General features: G+C 44.0%; 1 protein-coding gene across 1 annotated transcript in view; it reads left to right on the forward strand.

The window, feature by feature from the left end:
- LOC127644674 (dihydropyrimidine dehydrogenase [NADP(+)]-like) overlaps nucleotides 1–22,540 on the forward strand; it is a 210,900-nt gene that overhangs the window by 58,905 nt on the left and 129,455 nt on the right. Inside the window, exons 9-10 of the mRNA XM_052127984.1 lie at nucleotides 21,187–21,294; nucleotides 22,103–22,272. Of these exons, the coding sequence (XP_051983944.1) occupies nucleotides 21,187–21,294; nucleotides 22,103–22,272 (278 nt within the window). The remainder of the gene's footprint in view (nucleotides 1–21,186; nucleotides 21,295–22,102; nucleotides 22,273–22,540) is intronic.

Raw genomic sequence — 22,540 nt, forward strand, 5'->3', positions numbered from 1 at the left:
AAAGGAGTTTGTATAATTTATTATGTTTGAGAAAGCACTACTTTTTGGTCGCTAAGGCTCATTGTTATTGAGAAGTGCATGCCAGAACTGCACTGGGATTTCATTTTCATAAAATAACAGCAATAAGCCAGGAATCATAAAGGAAATGATTACATTTGCTCCTCTGTGATATTTTTTCTCCACTTCTCTCATGTTGTCTCTAATGTCAGCCTCTATAGTGATTGACATGCAAATGTGTACCTCTGCCTTTGAGAGAGAAAAATGGTTGCAAAACACAGATAAGGGTGTTCCTTTTGGGTCTGTAAAAATCACTGCTAACACTTTTTGTCGTTTTATCATGTGATTGCCATGTTGTGCGTTCTCAGTAATGGCTATCATCAAAATATACATTTTGGAAATATTGCTTGAACACCCACTATAAAGTAGTACAATGGAGGCATCTAAGCTTTAAGGTTAGCAACATTCATGTTGGTTTATTTGAAGCATTGAAAAATACGAATGCATCATTTGAACTAGACCGTATGGGCAGGCATATTGGTTTAGATGTTTACTTCTAATGAATCTGACACTGAGGATGTGAAACTGGGGTCCATGTGTATTCCATAATGTCAGATCAGTTGAGTTTCCTACAAAAGCTTATGGAATGCTTGAGTTATACCAACTAAATGTAATCTTTTAGAGATTATAAAACACAGTGCAAGATATTCAAGCAGTTTAAGGTGGGCAGCTCCAATTATTATTATTATAATTTATTTATTTTTGTAAAACTAAATATTTAGTGGGAAAAATGTAGGACAGGGCCTGATTTTTGCCATCAAATACTGATTGGATTGTGAAAGTTTGGCACACCCACGAGAGAATCTTGACGTATCCCAATTGCAACACAAGATTATTGAATTTACTCTGGCTCTGTGTTACTATAAAACCTTGCTATGTTTATTTGAGTATCCCGACTAGCCTGAAACAGCCATATTGGCTCAACCAATGATGAGAATTTGGTGCGGGACTCTGTTTAATCAGCCAATGTAAGACAGAGGGAGCATCTGTAAAGCTGTTTGAAAAAAACATACATTATTTTTGCCATTCCGTTTGTTGCAGAAATGACACACTTCACCTGGAAACAAGTGTGTTGATCCTAATATATGCACCGCTCATCTCAGTTTCAGTTTGTGTTTGTGCAGTGAAAGAGCAGATCCTAGATCTGTGCTATTGCTGAAGGTTTTTGTAAAATTTCTGGTGCCAAAGAAACTAACTTTATAACATTCAGACTAGGGGTGTTATGGAATGAAATGTACACGATATGATATCCTTCACAAAAAATACAGTGGTATCACGGTATTAAGGTGCCTTGCTAAATTTATTAGTAAAATACAAGAATGAGTCGCCTGTGTAGGGTGATTTTTCTGGATGAATAAATAAATAATTTGAAATCTTTTTAGATCAATGATGCCATCCCTAACTGATTTTTGAAATGCAGGCATTATAAATTATAATACATAAGCCTGCATTAAAATATGAAAGTTTTTTCCAGGTATTCTTGTGAATGAAGGGAAACAATGACAAGTCAAATCGATGCAATTTATGCTTAAGTTTTTATGCTGTTTTGAAATAGAATAATAATGTTAAGACAGCAAAAAAATCTCTTAATTGTTCTCCCCATTTAAGATAACATTAAAACCACAATTTCTATCATTTTCGGTACACGCAGTTTGTCTCACGCAATCTCAAGCATCTGACTGACTTGTGTCTGACTGGAAAATTTCTACAAACTTTAAACTGTTTAGATGCAGTAGACATACCAATTTGCTGGTGTTCGCGTTTCATGCCATTGTTGCCCTCATGGGCGATCATGTTGAGCTACATTGATGATGCTTTCTAAATTATGGGTTTTTTAAATAACCGTAATTTTCTCACATCGTGGGTATAAGCTGCTTGGAGGGGGGAATAAAGGTTCAGGCTTTGACATTTCAATGTGCTACGCCCTCTCTGCCACTCAGTTTGCACATGTGGCATTTAAAATGAAGTGACAGTTCAGTGAAACAGGAGACGGACAGTGCATTGCAATTTAGAGATTTATATTTTCAGGTTTTATATGATGCTATGTAAATGTTTACAATGAAAACTTTCATTCCATTATTTGGATTTTAGAAAATAAATCTAAGTAATACTGTGAATGCAATACCATGAATTATAAATGTCAATGGTTTGATAACTGTTTCTTTTTAAAACCCTGGTATACCATGAAACCATGACATGGTTACATCCCTAGTTCAGACCTAAATATCTTGGAGCTTGTTTCAAATGCTGACTGTTTCAAGGTTTTTAATTCATGTCCAACAATTGGAACCCCCCCATCCCCCTCCCCCACCGGGTACTTTTTCTGTTAATTATAGTACGTTTTAGAATACACATATGATGGGAGGTCACGTAGAGCGGATGTGTAAACGGGGTGCTCTGCACGCTATGCTACTTTTTAAATTATTTTTATGTCATAAACCGTTGAGATTCGATACACCCTGCTACATATCTGTTCTTTGAAGTCAACATGGCAAAGAATTCAAAATCCTTGAGCTCTGGAGATATTAAAAGACACTTGCGTGCTCAAGCTGATACCTCGGACAGGCCTGCAGTCCAGGGACTCGGTTTGGACGGTGCCGCGGGAGAAATCCTGCGGCAACTGGCGAGCATATCTGTGATGCTGACAAAAAATGATGCTGACTTAGAGGATCATCCTGTAATACGTCAATCGATTACTGTGATGGAAATTAAATTCTCTGAGCTGGTCACAAGAATCAGGACACCGAGAGACGGATTGATTATCTGGAGTCATCGGAGATGGAATTAGCTGATAACCTGCTAGAGAACAAGATAGACGTGGAATGTGTTTGGGAAAAACTGGAGGATTTGGAGAATCGTAATCGGCAAGAAAAGGAAAGCTTTCTTGGAGGAATAACAGCATTTTCTTGTTCCCAGACTTTGCGAATTCATCAAGAGATAAACGTAATCGATTCAAGGAATGCAAGAAACTCTTACATCAACAAAAGATTGCTTTTATACTGATGTTTCTGGCCAAACTGAGAATAGATACTGAGGATGGCCACAATGTATTTACATGCCCACAGCAAGCATTGTCTATCATAGAGACAATGGGGTGAGTAAACTATTTAGGTATTTTCATATGGCCCCCAAGTTAGCTTGACTCGCTGAGCATACACTCTGAGGAAGCTGGGTGCCTTTTTAAAAAAATATATATATTTCTGCCTAGCGGCTGGAGTTTGTTTTGTGGCATGGCACTCCTTCGGGACAGTTGTGGATGAATCTGCTCATTCTTTGTCTTATGCCTCTTATTGGCTGGAGTTTGTTTCGTGGAGTATTTTTGCAGGACATTGGAAGGATTAGGACATCTGCTGCACATAAGAAACAGCCAGCTAACTGAACATTCGGTTGACTGTTTGAGGAAACTGAATGGCTTTATTTGTATTTTATTCATTAATTAATTAAAAAAATAGGTGTGTGTGTGTGTGTGTGTGTGTGTGTGCTGGATCTGCTAGCGGCTGGAGTTTGTTTTGAAGAGGAACACACCTTCGATAAAGTTTTGTGAATTAATCTACACTATCTTTGTTTTTATTCTAATCAGCAAGGTTTCCCCCGGTTTCTCTGCTCCCGGGATTCTTGGCCAGAGTTCACCAGCAAGGGTCCTGTCTCTTACTGATAGTGCCGCGCTGGCTTAACAGGGTATGTCTCGCCTTGGGTGATTCTGGACAGGAGGGACCTTTTGTCTCAGAAGCAGGGGACAATATTTCCTCCCCAGCCCGAGCTGTGGAACCTTCATGTTTGGCCCCTGAAGGGTACCAACTGAGGGACACTGGGCTTTCACCTGAAGTTATCGAGACCATTCTAAGTGCTAGGGCTCCCTCTACTAGAAGTTACGCAAATAACGGGGTGTCTTTAAAAGATGGTGCTGTGCACATAATGCAGAAATTATCAGCAGGCACATGCCCCGCCACTCTCAGGGTTTACGTGACCTCTCGGCTTGCCACGCCTTGATTGATGGGGTTCCGTTGGGGAAACATCCTCTGCTCGCTTGCTTCGTTCGTGGAGCCATGCGACTGAGACCTCCTGCTAGGACCAGGATCTCTTCATGGGACTAAGCAATAGTCCTTGAGGGTCTGGTTGAGACCCCCTTAGAACCTCTAGAGTCAGCGTCTGATAAACTTCTGGCTCTCAAGATGGTTTTTCTTATGGCAATTACTTCTCTAAAAAGAATTGGGGATCTACAGGCTCTGTCTGTCTTGCCAGCCTGCTTAGATTTTGCCCCAGAAATGGCTAAAGAAATGTTGCACCTTCATCCTGACTACCTGCCTAAGGTTCCTTTCTCGAATGTACATCCGGTCACTCTCAAAGCCTTCTGCTCCCCGCCGTTTACAATGCCAGAGCAGGAAAGACTTCACCGACTTTGTCCAGTCTGTGCCCTTCAGACTTATTTCCACCGCACTAGCCAGTGGCGAAAGACAGGGCAACTATTCGTTTGCCATGGGGGCTGCAACAGGGGGACGGCCGCCACCAAGCAGACAATGTCGCATTGGGGGAGGAACGCTATTGCCCTGGCAAGCTTCGCCAGTAGGTATCAGGTCTTACTCTACCAGAGGGATCGCCTCCTCTAAAGCCTTGGGTAGAGGTGTCCCTCTGCAGCATGTTTGTGATGTCTTATGTCCTTGAGTCCACATTACAAGCTCATGTCTGAGACCTCTTGTGCTCTTGTGAGCACAACTACACAACCGTAAGGGGTCCAGACATCCACAGTGCGACGGCATGGGTATTCTCGTTCCCAAAGCGCCAAATCAGCGAAGCATCAAATTGTAGCTTTTTGACAGGGAATGTCTCGGGTTACTTAACCCTCTGGGGTTGACGGATATTTTCGTCATTACAGCAGAAACAATTTAAAATACTCCGTCATTTTTGGGTATACAGATAAGTGTAAGACATCATTAGAGACTATAAAGGGTCTACTTTTATTTATGTACACTCACAATAACAAAAAAATCTTGTGCTTTTGTAAAATAAAGAAAATAAAAAGGGTGAGCTTTCAGCAGTCTCTGTGTTCATGAGCATATTTCAGAAACACGTCACTAAAATGAACTTAAACTCCACGAATACTTTTCACACAAACATGAAACATATGTCTAAAGAAATCTTAAAATGTCTACTTTTAAATAAAACAATTCAAATGTAAAAAAATATTCTCCTGCAATGTAATCTGTATGAAACAAAGCGATGTACGGTTTTCCTGGCTCAGCTTCATAATAGGTAATGTGATTCCACCCACCAGCAGAGCACGCCATTCATACGCTAATGTGCTGAGACGATCAAGGGAAATGTACACGCCCCCGACTGCAAGATTTGATGTAAACACAACACAACTCAACTTTTCTGCATGTTTGTAAACTCCTGGCTGTAAGGATGAGTTAACATTTTTCTTAGAAGAAGAGCGGCACTCAGATGAATATTTGTATTTTGAAGAGAGACTTGATCCAGCAGAGGATACAATTTCAGACGAGTAAGTAATTTAGTTTCCCTTCTGCCGCTCTCTCCACGTTGTGTCAGAGAAGCGACACTAGGAGTCTCTCTTGAGCACAGACACTAGGGGTCTCTCTTGAGACCAATGATCTATGAAAAAAAGCCAATGAGAAGTTGGCAGCTAGTATTTGCATACCCTGCCTCCGGACATACGGGTATAAAGGCGTGTACCCCCAGGCTGAGGGTGATGCTCAGTTGTCCGACATGCTTTCCCGGGCCGCCGCCAGCGTGGGCTTGGACTGGAACCCTCTGTCCTCCCCACAGCCATCGCGGTTGGATGACTGGTTCCTGGGGTCTGGACGCCGCTCACGGCCACACCCCCCCCAGTCCCGTTTTTCCCGGAGGTGCATGATGAGCTGACGTCGCTGTGGAGAGCGCCTTTCACCCCTCATCACAAAGCCACGGCGGAGCGGTCCACGGATAGACAGCGATTCCCCCGGTGGAGAGGGATGTTGCACTTCACCTATGCCCCGGAAACCCTACCACCTGGCGGGGTCGCCCTGTACTCCCCTCCAAGGCCTGTAGGACAACATCCTCGCTGACAGTGAAGGCCTACAGCGCTGCCGGACAGGCCGCTTACGCCCTGCATGCCATGACCCTCCTGCAAGTCCACCAGGCCAAGGCGCTCAAAGAATTGCACGTGGGGAGCCCTGATCCCGACGTGCTGCAGGAACTGTGCTCCGCGACCGACCTCGCCCTCAGAGCCACGAAGGTCACATCGCAGTCACTCGGGCAGGCTTTCTCGATGCCCCAGTCTCCCAGTTCGGCCTCTTCGGCGACACCGTCAAGGACATTACCCAGTAGTTCTCCGCGCTGAAGAAACAGATGGAGGCGATCTCCCAGATTAGGCCATGCCCCGTCTGCTCGCCGAGAAGTCCCCCTGCGAAGAAACAACAGGCTGCTCCGCCTCAACCTGGGCCCAGCTCTCAGGCCACGCGTCGAGCGCCCCGCAGGAAGCCAACGCCCCCGTCTCACGGACCCCCTCGAGGACCCGGAAGGCTCCCAGGCACTCCTGAAAGGGACGACCCAGAGCCCAAGACATTAGCTCCGGAGATGGAAAGACCGCTCCGTCCCCCGGTGGGGGGCCGGGAGGAGAATTTTGTTTTGAATGCATTTCATTTGCCGCTCTCCTGAACTGGGGCAGCAGGTCCCAAATTCTCAATAAAAGCGCTATTTCCTTTGCCTCTGGGTCATCTGGCCCGCAAATGCCGTTCTCACGGCACTCTGCCCCAGATCTCAACAGTCCCGGCATGCTGGACGCGGCCACAGGTCCGCCTTCAGCACCACGACTGACCCCCAGCCGGCCGGTTCTGACAAGTTCAGAGGATGCCACCATAAGACCTCCTCCTCAGTCACTAACCTGCCCCCTGCCAGGTGCGTGGAGCAAGGTAAGTGCTTCGAGTCTTTTCTCAGCACCAAAGCATCCGCATACCCAACTACCTCGACAACTGGCTCATACTGGCCAACTCCCAAGAGTTACTATGCGCCCATAGAGACCAGGTGCTCAAACACCTCAGCCGCTTGGGGCTTCAGGTCAACCGAGAAAAGAGCATGCTCACTCCGGTTCAGAGCATCTCCTTTCTCGGCATGGAGTTAGACTCAGTCTCATTGTCCTCACATCTCACCAACGAGCGTGCACAGTCGGTGCTGAAATGCCTCGCAAAGTTCAAGCCAGGCACAACGGTCCCTCTAAAACTCTTCCAGAGACTCCTGGGGCATATAGCATCCACCACCGCAGTCATGCCGCTGGGGTTGATGCATATGAGACCGCTTCAGCACTGGCTTCAGACTCGAGTCCCGAGATGAGCATGGCGCCACGGCACGCACCGTGTGATAATCACCCCCGCATGCCACCAAACAATCAAACCCTGGACAGACCTCTGCTTTCTATGGGCAGGAGTGCCCCTGCAGCAGGTGTCCCGATGCGTCTTGGTCACTAGCGATGCCTCCAAATTGGGTTGGGGTGCCCATCGTCTCCTCCTTTGGAGCCAGGTCCCTGCATGCCACTCACATCCCCAACTCATTGTAGTAGCGGACACGCTGTCACGACAACGCTTGCCCTGTGGAGAGTGGAGGATTCACCCCCAGTCGGTCCAGCTGATCTGGGAATGATTCGGCAAGGCCCAGGTAGACCTGCTTGCCTCCCGAGAGACCTCCCACTGCCCGCTCTGGTATGGCCGGACAGAGGCTCCCCTCGGGGCAGACGTGCTGGCACACAGCTGGCCCACGGGGCTGCGCAAGTATGCATTTCCCCCAGTGAGCCTTCTTGCACAGGTGCTGTGCAAGGTCAGGGAGGACGAGGAGCAAGTCACACTAGTGGCTCCATACTGGCCCACCCGGGCCTGGTTCTCGGACCTCGTACTCCTCGCGACAGCCCCTCCCTGGCAAATTCCCCTGAGGAAGGACCTTCTTTCTCAGGGGCAGGGCACGCTCTGGCATCCGCATCCAGACATCTGGAAACTCCACGTCTGGTCCCTGGACGGGACGCGGAAGATCTAGCTGGCCTACCACCTGCTGTCGTAGACACGATCAACCAAGCCAGAGCCCCTTCCACCAGGCAGCTCTACGCCCTGAAGTGGCGCTTGTTCACAAATTGGTGTTCTTCCTGGGCTGAAGACCCACAGAGGCACAGTTATTTCAGTGCTCCTATTCCTGCAGGAGAGGTTGGAGGGGAGGCTATCCCCGTCCACCTTGAAGGTGTATGTTGCTGCTATCGCGGCCCACCATGACGCAGTAAACGGCAAGTCCCTTGGTAAGCACGACTTAATCATCAGGTTCCTAAGAGGCGCCCGGAGGTTAAATCCCTCCCGGCCAAGCCTGTTCCCCTCCTGGGACCTCCCTTCGAGCCGCTAGAATCAGTTGGACTCAGGGCCCTCTCCCTTAAGACTGCCCTGCTGATCTCGCTCGCCTCCATCAAGAGGGTCAGGGACCTGCAAGTGTTCTCTTTCAGCGACACTTGCCTGGAGTTCGGTCCGGCAGACACTCATGTGATCCTAAGACCAGCGACTGGGCTACGTGCCCAAGGTTCCTACCACTCCCTTTAGAGACCAGGTAGTGAACCTGCAAGCGCTGCCTCGGGAGGAGGCAGACCCATCCCCGTCATTGCTGTGTCCGGTACGTGCTTTGCATACCTATTTGGACCGCACACAGAGCTTTAGACACTCTGAGCAGCTCTTTGTATGCTTTGGGGGACAGCTGAAAAGAAACGCTGTCACCAAACAGAGGCTTTCCCACTGGGTAGTAGATGCCATTTCATTGGCTTATCACACTCAGGCCGTGCGGGGGACCCTTGCGGGTCCGAGCTCACTCGACAAGGAGTGTTGCATCCTTGTGGGCACTGGCCAGGGATACCTCCCTGGCAGACATTTGTAGAGCAGCGGGTTGGGCGACACCCAACACCTTTATGAGATACTACAATCTCAGGGTTGAGTCAATTTCATCCTGTGTTTTCTCAGGTCCGAGCCAGTAGAACTCGGTAACACGCTGATGGGCTGGCCAGGTGAATCGCTTGCATATAGCACCCTTTCCCTCGCTTGAGGTGAAACTGCATCTTTTTTCCCAGGAGATTCCACTCAACTCGAATCCCTGGTCGATTCCTCCCTAGCCCTCATGGGTCCGCAGTTCAGCGGAGGAACTTGCCGACCCAATCCACTGCGGGTACTCAAATCTACCCTGTACTGGAATAGGTGCTCCACAGGGTGAGGACTCCTACACGGACTCCCCCTGTCTGTATTTTCCACGATACGGTCCCCTTACGAGCGGACCCGCGTTTTCCTTGGGTAAGTTTCGGCTGCCCACCGGTCGGCGTGTGTAGCAACTCCCCCCTCGCTGAGGCTGGATCTACCACCGTGCCTCTTCCAGGTTTAGCCTAAAAACACATGTGATGTATTCACCACCTTACCTCCCCAGCTGGGTAGGGGTGGTGTCCGCAGGGTCTTTTCCCCCTGAAAGAATAGGAAATTGGGTAAGACCCCCTTCCCTCAGTGCGTGTAAGGGCCCCCGGCTGTCTATTGCTCTGACCCCTAGTGTCGCTTCTCCGACACAACGTCTCGTTCCCTCCACCAGGGAACAGAGGTTACGTTCATAACCTAGACGTTTTCATTAGCTGACGTGCTATTTTATATAAACTTACATATTTTACTAGTGGGACTGTTTCCAGACAGGATTCAATGTATTGACATTTGAAATATGTCCTAATAGGCAAGATTTAGTTACATTTAAATGCTGTTTCAATTGTATGCTGTATGATATAAATATGATATGAATGTTTAAATTATATTTTAATGTGGTTATGCTGCCTCGTTATCATCAACAAAGCTTGTGCTTGCAAATATGTGTTCAGGTTAAATGAGTAAAATGCACTTTAAATATGCCCATATTAGAAAATCAGCATATTATAATGATTTCTGAAGGATCATGTGACACTGAAGACTGCAGTAATGATGCTGAAAATTCAGCTTTGATCACAAATTGCATTTTACAATATATTCGAATAGAAAACTGTTCTTTTAAATTGTAAAATGAGTTCACAAAATTTTTTTTCTGTATTTTGGATAAAATAAATGATGATCAGAAGAGATCTTGGTGAGCAGAAGAGACTTCTTTAAACGGTAGTGTAGTGCTACAGGTGCATCCAATGATGTCACCAGCAGAGGCTATAAATTTTGGTCAATTTCATTGACGTGTTGCACACCTAAAGTTGTTCCCAAAGCGCTAAATCAGCGCTAAATCATCGCAGCATCTCGTTACACTTTTATCAGGGAACGGCTTACAGTTAAATAACCCGAGACATTTTTGGGAGTAGCACACACCCCCTAAAGCAGAAGATACTTTGGGAGAGGTGATTACTGCTTTTGGTCTACATAAAGAAATGCAAGGGTTCGCTTATCCAATTTAAGATTTTAGATTTTATTGGACCCCCTCTAGATTATATAGGCTTGGGCTTAAAGACACACCCACTTGCTGGCGATGCCATTCAGAAGTTGGAGACACAACTCATGTCTTTTGGTGGGGTGTTAAGATCAAGATTTGAGGTTGAAGGTTCTGAGTTATTTGTGTGATGTTTTGGGCACTCAAATTTTACTTTGCCCCAGACTTTGTATTTTGGGCGATGGGGTGGTCATACATTTTGGGGACAAATATATAATAAAGTGGGTTCTGACTAGTATTAAGATTTGCAGACAAATTATTTTAAGGGGTTGAAATTCAGACGGAGCGGCATCATTTCCGGAGTAAAGTGCGCAGTTGGGGGGGGTGACAGCTTTTGAGGAGGTGGCAGGTAGTAGGCTGGGATTTGGGGACTTGTTTATCAGAAAGTGGGGTAGGTACTTTGTGGTTTAGGGGGACTCTCGGGAAAGGGAGGGGGAGAGAGAAGTTCAGTTTAATTATTTATGTTTATTATATATTTTATTTATTGGTTTGTTTGTTTGTTTGTTTGTGTTTGTTTCATTTTATGTGAACATGGGGTGAACGATAGCGATGATTGGTCCAAAAATGACTTGTGTTAGGGATGCAGACGAGGGCAGACGAGGAGTGGGGATCTAAATGCGGTTCTTTATTAATAAAAAGTGAAGGCAAACAAACAGGAACAAAAGAAACATCCACGAGGGGAAACAATGAAACAAAAACACAGAGACATCCAAGACGAACACAGGCTGGAGAAACATCCACGAAGGGCAAGGAAAACATACAGGCATCAAAAACATCCAAACAGTGAAACATTAACATTCAACAATCAACAGGGGAATGGAGAAAAGGCAGGGTTTAAATACACAGGAGACATGATGATGACAAACGACAATCAGGTGAGAACAATGACACAGGGCTGGCAGTGATGAGGGCCGGGAATCATGGGAAGTGTAGTTTTTTACAAAGGGAATAGGAGTTTGAGACAAAGACTAGTGAAACACAGGGCAGACAACAAGGGAATCGTGACAACTTGCATGAGGAACAACTGTCAGACATTTTTCTTTACACCTTAATTAAGTTTCTGCTTATATTTCATCAGTATGTGTCAAACAGCAATGATGCTATGAAACAACTATTTGCTGGTTAACACATTCTCTCAGCCACACAACATGGTGAATTTAACTGTTATCTTTATGTTGACTATGAATCACCTACAGATATTGTTCAATTACAACAGACTCTGAATGGATAATAATGCATTGCAGAGAAGTACAGTCAATGTCATGTTGCTAACTGGAGCATCCATGACCTTACAGTTACCTCCTGCAGTGTGTACACAAGTTAAAGCTAATGTGTGAAATATTTTATACTGTATGTTAAAATAATTTCTCATGAACTAGCTTTACATGCAGTCAACTATAAGCCATTTTTAGGTTAATTTCACATACTCTGTTTGTTTGAGTGTCCTGTCCAACCCAACAGAGCAACAATTTGCTTGACCAATAGCGTAGTTTGGGGCGGGACTATCTCTTTGTACAACCAGTAGAATACTGAAATTTTCTCTTCCTGTTTGAAAACCGTGAATATTTTTGCAATTCCGTCTGGTGATGCTAGTGCCTCAGAAATGACAAGCTTCCTCTTCAATTGGTTCTCTCATGCCACGCCGTGGCGTCAGATTTGTGGCGATGTTTTCGTGTATCACTTAAAGACACACAGTAGCTTTTCCCTTCCATCTCACATGAGACCTGAGAGCTCTTTGCTCAAAAGTGATGATGCACATAATGAGATAGAGATTGATAACCTCCATCATGCAGTACATCATGGGGAGTGTGCCAGGCATAATAGACAGATTTGAAGGGACAGGGGGTTAAGTATCCCTTAGATCCATTTCTATTTGCCCTTTGTCTTATCAACATACTTCTTAAGGAAGCTGCCTGCTGTCCTCTAGTCTAGTTCATTGTTATACGTTACATGTTTAGCGGGGACATAATTTCAGACAAACTCTATTAGATCATTTATTTATATTCACTTGCTAAAGTGATTTTAGGCTCCACAGATGCAGACACCATTTGCAAATGTTTGTTGTGGCACTGTTGATTTAAATTGAACAAATCAGGACTTCAATGAGGTTTTAAAATGTGTAATTTGCCCTACTTGAAAATGACAGATGCTCTAGGAATATTATGATCCTCAATGACGAACGTAAAATACAAGCAAATAGCATTGCCATTTTTGGTTTACTCAATATTGCTACTACATGCCTCAACCAAGTTCAATGTCATGGTTGTTTCTCCTGTTGGAATTTCACAGAATGCTGGTGTTTACATTTTTTGTTTATTTGGAAAAGCCACTTTTTTAGGATAAACAAATGTATCAATCCAGTTAAACATAGTGATTTTAATAACAGATGTATTTACTTCCTGTCTCTTTACAATCTTGTCATCTTACACCCATCTCCTCTCTGTTCAATACAAAGTGCTTTATTGGCATGAAAAAAAAATTGTATTGTCAAAGCAATTACATAAAAAAACAGAAAAAGAATAACAAAAACTGAACAAGGACTAGAACATGAAACAGTAATAATTATAAAGACATTAATATGTAATAAAAACAATGATCAGCATTAATGCAACATACATAACTGTAGAATTGGTAACAGAGGTAGTGGATGGGGGACAGGGAGATAAGTGTCATCAATTCATTAATGTATTATTCTTTAAGTTCTGGTTGTCCCTCAGGCAATTACAGGATACTACAAATCTCGCAGATATATTTGCACATTCTTATTGTTTTTTAATGTCTGGTACATTCATTGATGTCACGTTGTATATTTTTTATTTAGTGTGAATATTTGTTTCTAATCAATTGGTATTTTGGGCATTCTGAGTAAGTGCAATTCTATCAGAAAAACACGAGATTATTGGAATAAAACTAATGAAAGATATTTATATCATTTGGCATAAGCCCCGTCCTATGTTTCAGTGCACTGATGCTGCTTGAACAGTCAGGTCCTGCCGGAGGCGACGACGGCAGGGGAGCAGAGATTACCCCGCCCAGGACTGGACCTAAACTTGAAATGGGTTGGGATGGGGGGGGCACAGAAGTATGCAAATGAGAGGCAGCTGGCAGGCTTATGAAGTGGAGGCTGTGTTGTGATTGGATTGGATGGCTGATGAATGAATCTTGAGATCTTCCTGGTAGAACTATGCTTACATTTCCATCAGAAAGACTCAAGATTATTGCAATAAAACAAATGAATGTTACTTATATCATTTGGCGCAAGCCCCATCCTATGGTTTTGTGCTCCGATGCTGCTTGAACCTTAAGTTCCTTCTGGAGGCGATGACGGCAGGGGAGCTGAGCTTACCCCAAATTAAATGAGGACCTGATTTAACCTAAGCCTCCCAAAAGAAAATGCAAAACGAAATAATTTGACCCAGGACAACAACCAGGTCTTCAGAGGATGAGTGACGAATCTAAAGGAAAAATAAATATGAATGATGAAAACATGGCCTGTATATCACTTAACAATATGATACATTACAATTGTGCCATACTTTGCAGGAGGGTAGGCTGCTTATGAGAATTGTTGAGCCCTTGGTGAGCCTTGTTTGTGCAATATCTTTTCTGAGTGTGGACAATGCTGAATGAGCCCTTAGAAAAGATGAATATTATTTGTGCAGAAGCTTGCTGAAGTATATACAATATTTGCATTTGAGCCCTTCGATAAGGGCAAACGTTAATGGCAATAGCTTTGCCAAGAAAAACAATGTTGTGCATGACCCTATGATAAGGGCGCCCTGGTTTTGCACTGACCTTTGCCAAAAGATATGTAATGTTTGATAATGAGCTCTCCGCCAAGGGCACCCATTGTTGGTTCAATGTCCTTTTGAATTTAATAAATGTGCATTAATTTTGCAATATTCCTGGCATGGTTTGTTTAAACATTTGCAATGGTATACGCTGTGCTTACATCTACTGATGAACCCTAATGATAAAGGGGCATCATTCGTAATATCCTTGCTGGAGGATTGCCATGCTGCGTATGATCGTTCATTGTACAAAGTTTTAGTCAGAGGATGAACAACATTGTGTTTGAGCCCTACGATAATTGTCACAATGTTGTGCAATACCCTTTGCTGAAGATGATTAATTATTATGAGTCCTCCGATGAGGGTGGCTGTTGTTTGTGCAATATCTTTGCCAAAGGATGAACAACGCAATGTGAGGGCCCTACAATAAGGGCGATGTTGTTGTGCAATATATTTACCAAAGGATAACAACATAATGTGAGGACCCTACGATAAGGGCAATGCTGTTGTGCATCCTTTGCTGTAAGATAAATAACTTTTGATTGTGTACCCTCCAAAGAGGGCTGCTGTTGGTTGGCATTTATTGTTTGTATGTGAATAAATAAATGTACATTTCCTAGTGTCTGAATCCCTGCAGAGAGGAACAATGCATAACCGTGTGAAAGGAATTTAAACGATTTTATATAAACTGCATTTACTGTGTCATGGGATGCTTAGAAGCACACTGAAGACATCCCATGGTTGCTGCACCTAGACAGCATGCACTGCTTAGGAGATTCTGAGTTGATAGCAGAAAACACACCACGGTTGCATTGTCGTAGGATGCTTATTTGCCACGGCAGAAGACAAGCCACAGTTGCAGCGCCTGGACGGCACATTTGTGCTGCCATCACGTTTGCACTGACAGCACTGTTAAAGTATACAAATGCCAATAACGTATTCAAATACCTTACTTACCTGCTACTAAATGTTACTGCCCCAACCACAAGCACATAAAGTGTTTATATATGTTGATGGACTAATGTAGAGAGCATTAATGGGGATCTTATATTTTGACCAGCAGATGCAGAAAATGAACTGTATGCAGAAATTTGAGTAATAAAGTTTGGAATTCAAATATAGTGAATTCCATTGTTTAGAGCTTTATGGTCCTATATTAATAAAATAATTAATAGTTCCATTGTAATACAAATCTTTCCACTGTAATGATGACAATCAAATAAAATGAAAATGTGACATAGATGGATATGGAAATTATTCCTTGATTTGATTTAACGATTTCTTGTATTTGAGCACAATCTGCATTGTGATATTAATGAAATACGGAATGTTATGAGAAATGCCTTCCGTTAGGTGTCAGATGACACGCAGCAATGATGAGACTTCCCCTTGAAATGTGGATGTGTACATATGAGAAAAGAAAACACAGCGTGATTTGACGTGCAATATGAGCAAAAAAGGAGCTCTTAAACTTGCAGCTTTGTGAGAATCAGAGCGCTAGAAGCTTTGTAAGAAGCAAGGCGCAAAGAGGCGGAAACCATTTGAATTTGGCACAGAACTCTACATCACCACACTTGAATTTACTATAGTAACACTAACATCTCGGGTTACGTAGTGTAACCCTTGTTCCCTGAAAAAAGCGAAACGAGATGCTGCACTGAGAAAAGCACTTTGGGAACAATCCTACATTGTGACCGGCTGTGAATATTTGTGTAACACGTCAATGAACATTGACCGGAATTTATAGCCTCGGCTGATGAGATTATTGGATGCACCTGTGGCCAGGCTATAAATAGACACGTCACCAGCGTGTCATCAGATATATTTTTCTCTGAAGAGCAGTCCTGGGACATCCAGGCTGTCCGGACCCCTACGGTTGTGAAGTGTGCTCACAAGAACGCGAGACTCAGGGAGAAGTAGAGGAGACATTGTGCTATTCATAGAGGTGAAGAGGTCCTCTTCTCAACCAGATTTGTTCCAAGTGGAGGGAGCCCTAGTACTTAAAATGGTCTCGATAACCTCAGCAGAAAGCCCTGTGTACCTCAGTTGGTACCCTTCAGGGGCTAAGCGTGAAAGGTTCCGCAATTCGGGCCGGGGATGAAATATTGTCCCCTGTGCCTGAGAAAGAAGGTCCTTCCTGTTCGGAATCGCCCAAGGCGAGCCGTCGAGGAGAGATATTAACCCCAAGAACCATCAGCGCGGTGCTGTCAGTAAGAGGCAAGACCCTTGCTGGCGAACTCTGGCCAAGACTCCCGGGAGCATAGAAACCGGGGAACAATGCATACAGACACATTCAGGGCCATGTATGTGCCATCTCGTCCAGACCCAGCGGGGCTGAGTGACTCAGGGAGAAGTAGAGGAGACATTGCGCTGTTCATAGAGGCGAAGAGGTCCTCTTCTGCCCTGTAAAATCTCAACCAGATTTGTTCCACTACCTAGGGGTGGAGTTTCCACTGCCCCGTCGGTGTTTTCTGTCTGGACAGTAAATCTGCTCCCACATACGGGCATCCAGGGATATAAACCGCCCTGAGTGACAGGGGCTTGCCCTGGGCTCCAAGGAGAATCCGACATGCCAAAAATTTAGCTGAGGTGAACGTGGACCTCCTTTATGGTTTATGTAAGAGACTACCGCTGTATTGCCCACCCGCACCAAGACATGGCAGCCTCTGGAGGAAGTATTTCAGGGCCAGAAATACAGCCATCAACTCGAGACAGTTACTGTGACAACCGAGCTGACGACCCTCCCATTCCCCTTGAGCTGGATGACCACTTAAGAACGCTACCCAGCCCGTCAGGGAGGCGTCTGTCATTAGCAACCTGCGACGACGAGACGCACCTAGAGTGGGACCCAAGTTAATAAACCGGGGTCTGAACCACATAGAAAGGGAACGAAGCCTGCAGCACGTAACCCTTATTTGCATTAGGGGACCGGCCCTTGGATGAAACCCCCTGGCTTTTAGCCACAGCTGGAACGGTCTCATGTGCAGAAGGCCCGAAGGGTTCACCGAGGACGCAAATGCCATGAGACCTAGTATTCGTTGATACTGACGAGCAGTGCAACCTTGACCTAGCCTGACCTTGCTCAGGGTGTTCTGAATGGAAATGATTCGTGCGGGAGACAATTGTGCCTGCATCGTGATCGAATTCCATATAACCCCCAGATAAGTGATTCCCCGTGTGGGAGAGAGAGGATCAGCCAGTCATCTATGTAATTCAGAATGCGGATGCCCCAGAGTCGCAAAGGAGCCAGTGCTGCATCCCTGCATTTCATGAATGTGCGGGTTAAAAGGGCTAGGCCGAATGGAAGAACATCTTGGACTTGAACACCCTGACTGTGCAGTTCAAGCCTTGAAGATCTAAGGTCGGACGCAACCCCCCACCCTTTTTGGGATCCAGGAAGTATTCGCTGTAATAACCTGACTCTTTCTCTGGAAGGGGAACATGTTCTATGGCCCCTTAAACCTAGAGATTTTGCAGTTCTTTTCACAGTAGAAATGCCTGCTCTGGTTTACGGTAGTGAGGACCACGCCATTGAAACACGGAGGGAGGCGAGCAAATTTAATTCTGTAGCCCTTCTCCTCTGTTCTGAGGACCCACATAAAAATATCTGGCAGAAGTTTCCATGCTGCCAGGTACTCTGAGATGGGTATTAATTTAAGACTTCCTGTTGAGGGGGTGTTGAGTGTTCCGCGTCCTGGATTAAGGCAGGCAGCAACGGTACACCCAACTCCTTGTTGGAAACCTCTATCACCCGAAGCACCAAAGGCAGCTTCTTTCTTTTAGAAATCATGACCCTGAGGTCCTGCTTGGGCGGCTGTTGAGGGCGACAAGACTGTCCCCAGTCACTGCGAGGGGGAGCACGACTCTCCTCCCTTCTAACAGGACCGAGGCGGGTCTGGGTGGCCAACGGACCCGCCCCCTGAGTGCGGCGAGGGAGGAACTGCCCGAAGGCCTCCTCGTGGCTTTTCGCCTCTTGGAACCTAGAGATAACGTGCTCATGGTGTCTCTGAATAGGCCAGTAGGTGAAACCGGGGCATCAAGGAGGAAAACATTATCCTTGTCCCTGATGCCCGAAAGGTTGAGCCAAAGTTGCCTCTCCGCGCTGACCAAGGCAGACATAGACCGGCCAATAGCACGGGCTGTTTGCTTGGTCGTGCGGAGAGAAAGATCTTTGGCTCGACGAAGCTCAGAAAAAACTTGCTCGTCGTGAGCAGCACCCACACTCAGGTCGTCCAGCAGGTCAGCCTGGTAAGCCTTTAATACAGCCATTGTGTGCAGAGCAGCACCAGCCTGACCTGCTGCTTGATAAGCCCTCCCCACTAAAGTGGAGGTCATCCTGCAAGGCTTTATGGGGAGAGAGGGCTTTTTAAATGACGATGCCTAGCCCGCAAACGTCTCTTCGACCGGCGGCATCATTGAAGGTCATCAAAGAAAGGAAGGGACTAATATAGTGTTCCATTCCTTTTAATTTTTTTTTTAAATTTTATTTATTTATTTATTAAGTTTTTTGCCACCAGACAGAAATCTGTCTAATAGTTTGGAGCGTTTTGGGGGGGGGGTCTCTTGTTCGCGTGGCCAGTCTAGCTGTAGTCTGGCCACAGCCCGAGTAACCACCTCGAGTAATTTCTCAGCCGCTTTATTATTATGCGTGGAATGTATAGAGGTTCAGCGCCTCCCTCGTGAAACGAAGAGGCGCCGAGGCGCGCTTCAGGCTTACGAGAAGGATCAGCTGGATCTAGGGAGAGAGCGATAGGGACGGACCCATCTCTCAGCCAGATATATGCGAGAGCCCCACGATGAAAGGGTGGGCGCTGACTCCGGAAGTAAGCGAGGCGAGCGCGAAGCATTTCGCATGAAAGCAGATCGCAATGCTCGCACCTGCCTTGCCGCTCCAACGCAAGAGCAGCATGCTCTTCCCCCAAACAAATAAAGCAAAACTGATGCGAGTCCCTCTCGGCAATAGAGCGTAAACAAGGGAACACGCATCGTTTGCTCTGATTCTCAGTCACTCTCTCTATTTATATATATATATTTATAGAAAGCAGAGAAAGGAGAAAAGGTTCACTGCGCACTGCCTAACCAAATTCTAACTCCTAGCATAGGAAAGAAAGTTTGTGACAGGCGTGTGAGACACACACACAGAATGGGTTCTGAAACAAATCTGACGACACGCTGGTGACGTGTCTATTTATAGCCTGGCCACAGGTGCATCCAATGATCTCACCAGCCGAGGCTATAAATTATGGTCAATGTTCATTGACGTGTTACACACATATTCACAGCTGGTCATAATGTAGGATTGTTCCCAAAGTGCTTTTCTTAGCGCAGCATCCTGGTGAAGCTTTTTGTAAAGGGCACTGTACTTTAAGCAGAAATAGACTGATAATAAATATTATCACATTACTACTTCAGCTGTATTAAATTTGTCATAGGCTACATTAGGGGAGTGAGGGAATATAATACATTTTTGTTACAGTTTATAAATACAGTATTTATATTTTGTATTTATTGTTTTTACTTGTGTTTAGAGTTGGTCTACTTTTTATAATTACAAAAATGCCATAGATTGTTTTATAGAAATCATGTTACATCTAACCATGGTATTGAAGAATATCCATGCTTCCATGCATTTACTATGGTCTTGTTACAAATACTACTGATAAAACTATAAAAATAAATAATTAATGAATAAATTAAATTTTTCAAAAATGCAAATTTAAAATATATTAACAATATCAATTTTATTATTAGTTTCTGTCTCGCATTTTAATTTTATAGGCCCCAGATATAGCCCTCCATCTGCTTGAATTCAAGAAACACAAGGTTTGGTCTCACGAATGATGCATAAGCTGCTGAATTTATAAAAAAAAAAAAAAATAATTATGCAATGCATCAGATGCATTGAGCAAATTAAGCAAAATAACACAAATAATGAGTTTTGTGTTGTATGTTTTTTCTCTTTTTTTTTTTTTCAAAATCTTCTGACTTCACTGGGTCATTCATATGCTCAGAATAGTAATTACGATATTTCTGAGTCCACTTGAAGGGCACATCATGATGCGGAGGCTGTGTTGTGAAGCCTGATGGATGAATCCCGAGATCTTCCTGCTAGAACTACTCTTACGCATACATCTCTGTCTCAAACACTCCCTGGTTTCTGGGCACCATATTAACATGCCTAATGACAAACCTAGTTTGCCCGATTCAGATGAATTTTGAGAGTTTCAGCTGAAAGGGAGAGTTTCACTGTTTCTTCTCAGCACAAGTCTCTGCTGCATGTTGTTTTACAAAAATGCTGGATATTCTCATTGTCACTAGCTGTGTTGTCTCCGCTCTGCTCTAGCCTTCATTAAATGTCTCTGGCTATGTCACAACATCTGCAGTTCTTTTCTCACAAAAGAGCGAGGAAGAGGCAATGATAGTTTGGTTAAGGAGAAAAGGGTTTTTGAAAAAAAAATACTGATTTTCATGTAAGCACACTAGCTAAATAAGACTTCCTAAGAATCACTGGGGTGCTTTATAGCACCAAAAATGTATAAGAAGGTCATTTTGATATGTTGATTAGTTTTAGAGTAATGTGTTGGGGTTTATAGACCAATGTACTGTATATATATTTTATGAGTTTTTAGAATTTAAAGAGCTAACAACATGGATGAGGAGCCATTGTTAGCTTTAGAGTTGACAGTGAAGTTTGGTATTTTATCAGTTATTCATCATTTAACAGTCTGTCTTGTGTATTTAAAGATATTGTGGCATGGCCCTGTCTATGCCTTGCTGCACTGCTGGTAGTGACGCTCACTTTGTTACCACTTATGTTGCTATTTGCACACATGGTATCCAAGTGTATATTTGTTCATATTTTTATTAATTTGTTCCTTCTTATGGGCAGGTCTTCCACAAGCAAACAGGGACAAGATATTCGAGGGTTTGACCATAGAACAGGGCTTCTACACATCAAAGGATTTCCTTCCCTTAGTTGCAAAGGCCAGTAAAAGAGGTAAGTGACAGTTTGAGATACTATGAATGTCATTTTTGCTCTTGTATAGCAGAAGATTGTAATAGATAATTTTTTTAGCATCACCTAAATCACCTATCATTAATTTACATCTTTTAGATAATTGCTAAGATTAGACTGGGATTTGATGCTGGTTAAAGGAATTGTTCACCCAAAAATGAAAATTCTCTTATCATTTAATCACCCTCAGATGTGTATGATTTTATTTTTTCAGCAGAACACAAAAGAAGATTTTTGAAAAAATATTTTTGCTCTGTAGGTCCATACAATGCAAGTGAATGGTGACCAAAATTTGTAGCTCCAAAAATCACATAAAGTAAACATTAAAGTAATCCATTTAATTTAAGACTCCAGTGTTTAAATCCATATCCTCAGAAGCAATATAATAGGTGTGGGTGAGAACTTTCAGATGTAAAAGTTAAAGTGAATGTGGAGATATAGAGTTAAAAAAATTCTTTTATTTGTTTCTTACCCACACCTATTATATTGCTTATAAATGTATGGATTTAACCACAGTCTTATGGAATAACTTATGTTTTCTTTATGTGATTTTTGGAGTGACAAAGGTCTGATCACCATTCACTTGCATTGTATGGACCTACAGAGCTGAGATATTCTTCTAAAAATCTTTCTTTGTTTTCTGCTGAAGAAAGAAAGTCATACACATCTGGGATAGCATGAGGGTGAGTAAGCAATGAGAAGTTTTTTTTTTTGGTGAACTAAACTTTCAAGTCTATAAGCACTGAATTTTTGCTTTTGATTTGGGGTCTGTCGTATGTTTCTCTTGCAGGCATGTGTAATTGTCATGCACAGCTGCCAGAGCTGCATGGGAATGTGATCGTCCTGGGTGCAGGAGACACTGCGTTTGACTGTGCCACCTCTGCTCTCCGCTGTGGCGCTCGACGAGTCTTTGTGGTCTTTAGAAAGGGATTCACCAACATTCGTGCTGTTCCAGAAGAGGTAAAAAAATATCAGTTCAGCAGCACCTGCAGCCAGTGATAAAATAATATTGAAGGACCAGCTGTATACCCAGTGCCCATAAGAACATGACATTTCTTGTCATGGAATTTGAAATGTTTTTATTTTAAATTGTTTTGCTTCACTAGAATTTTGGCAAACTCTTGCTCTCCGTATTTATCGATGACTCAAATAACAAGGAACTAATCTGATTAACTGAAGGCCAACAGAATTACACTGCTAAAAACATTTTCTTTATCATTATTTTGTC

This window comes from Xyrauchen texanus, chromosome 6 (assembly GCF_025860055.1).
Source record: "Xyrauchen texanus isolate HMW12.3.18 chromosome 6, RBS_HiC_50CHRs, whole genome shotgun sequence".
Taxonomy (NCBI): Eukaryota; Metazoa; Chordata; class Actinopteri; order Cypriniformes; family Catostomidae; genus Xyrauchen; species Xyrauchen texanus.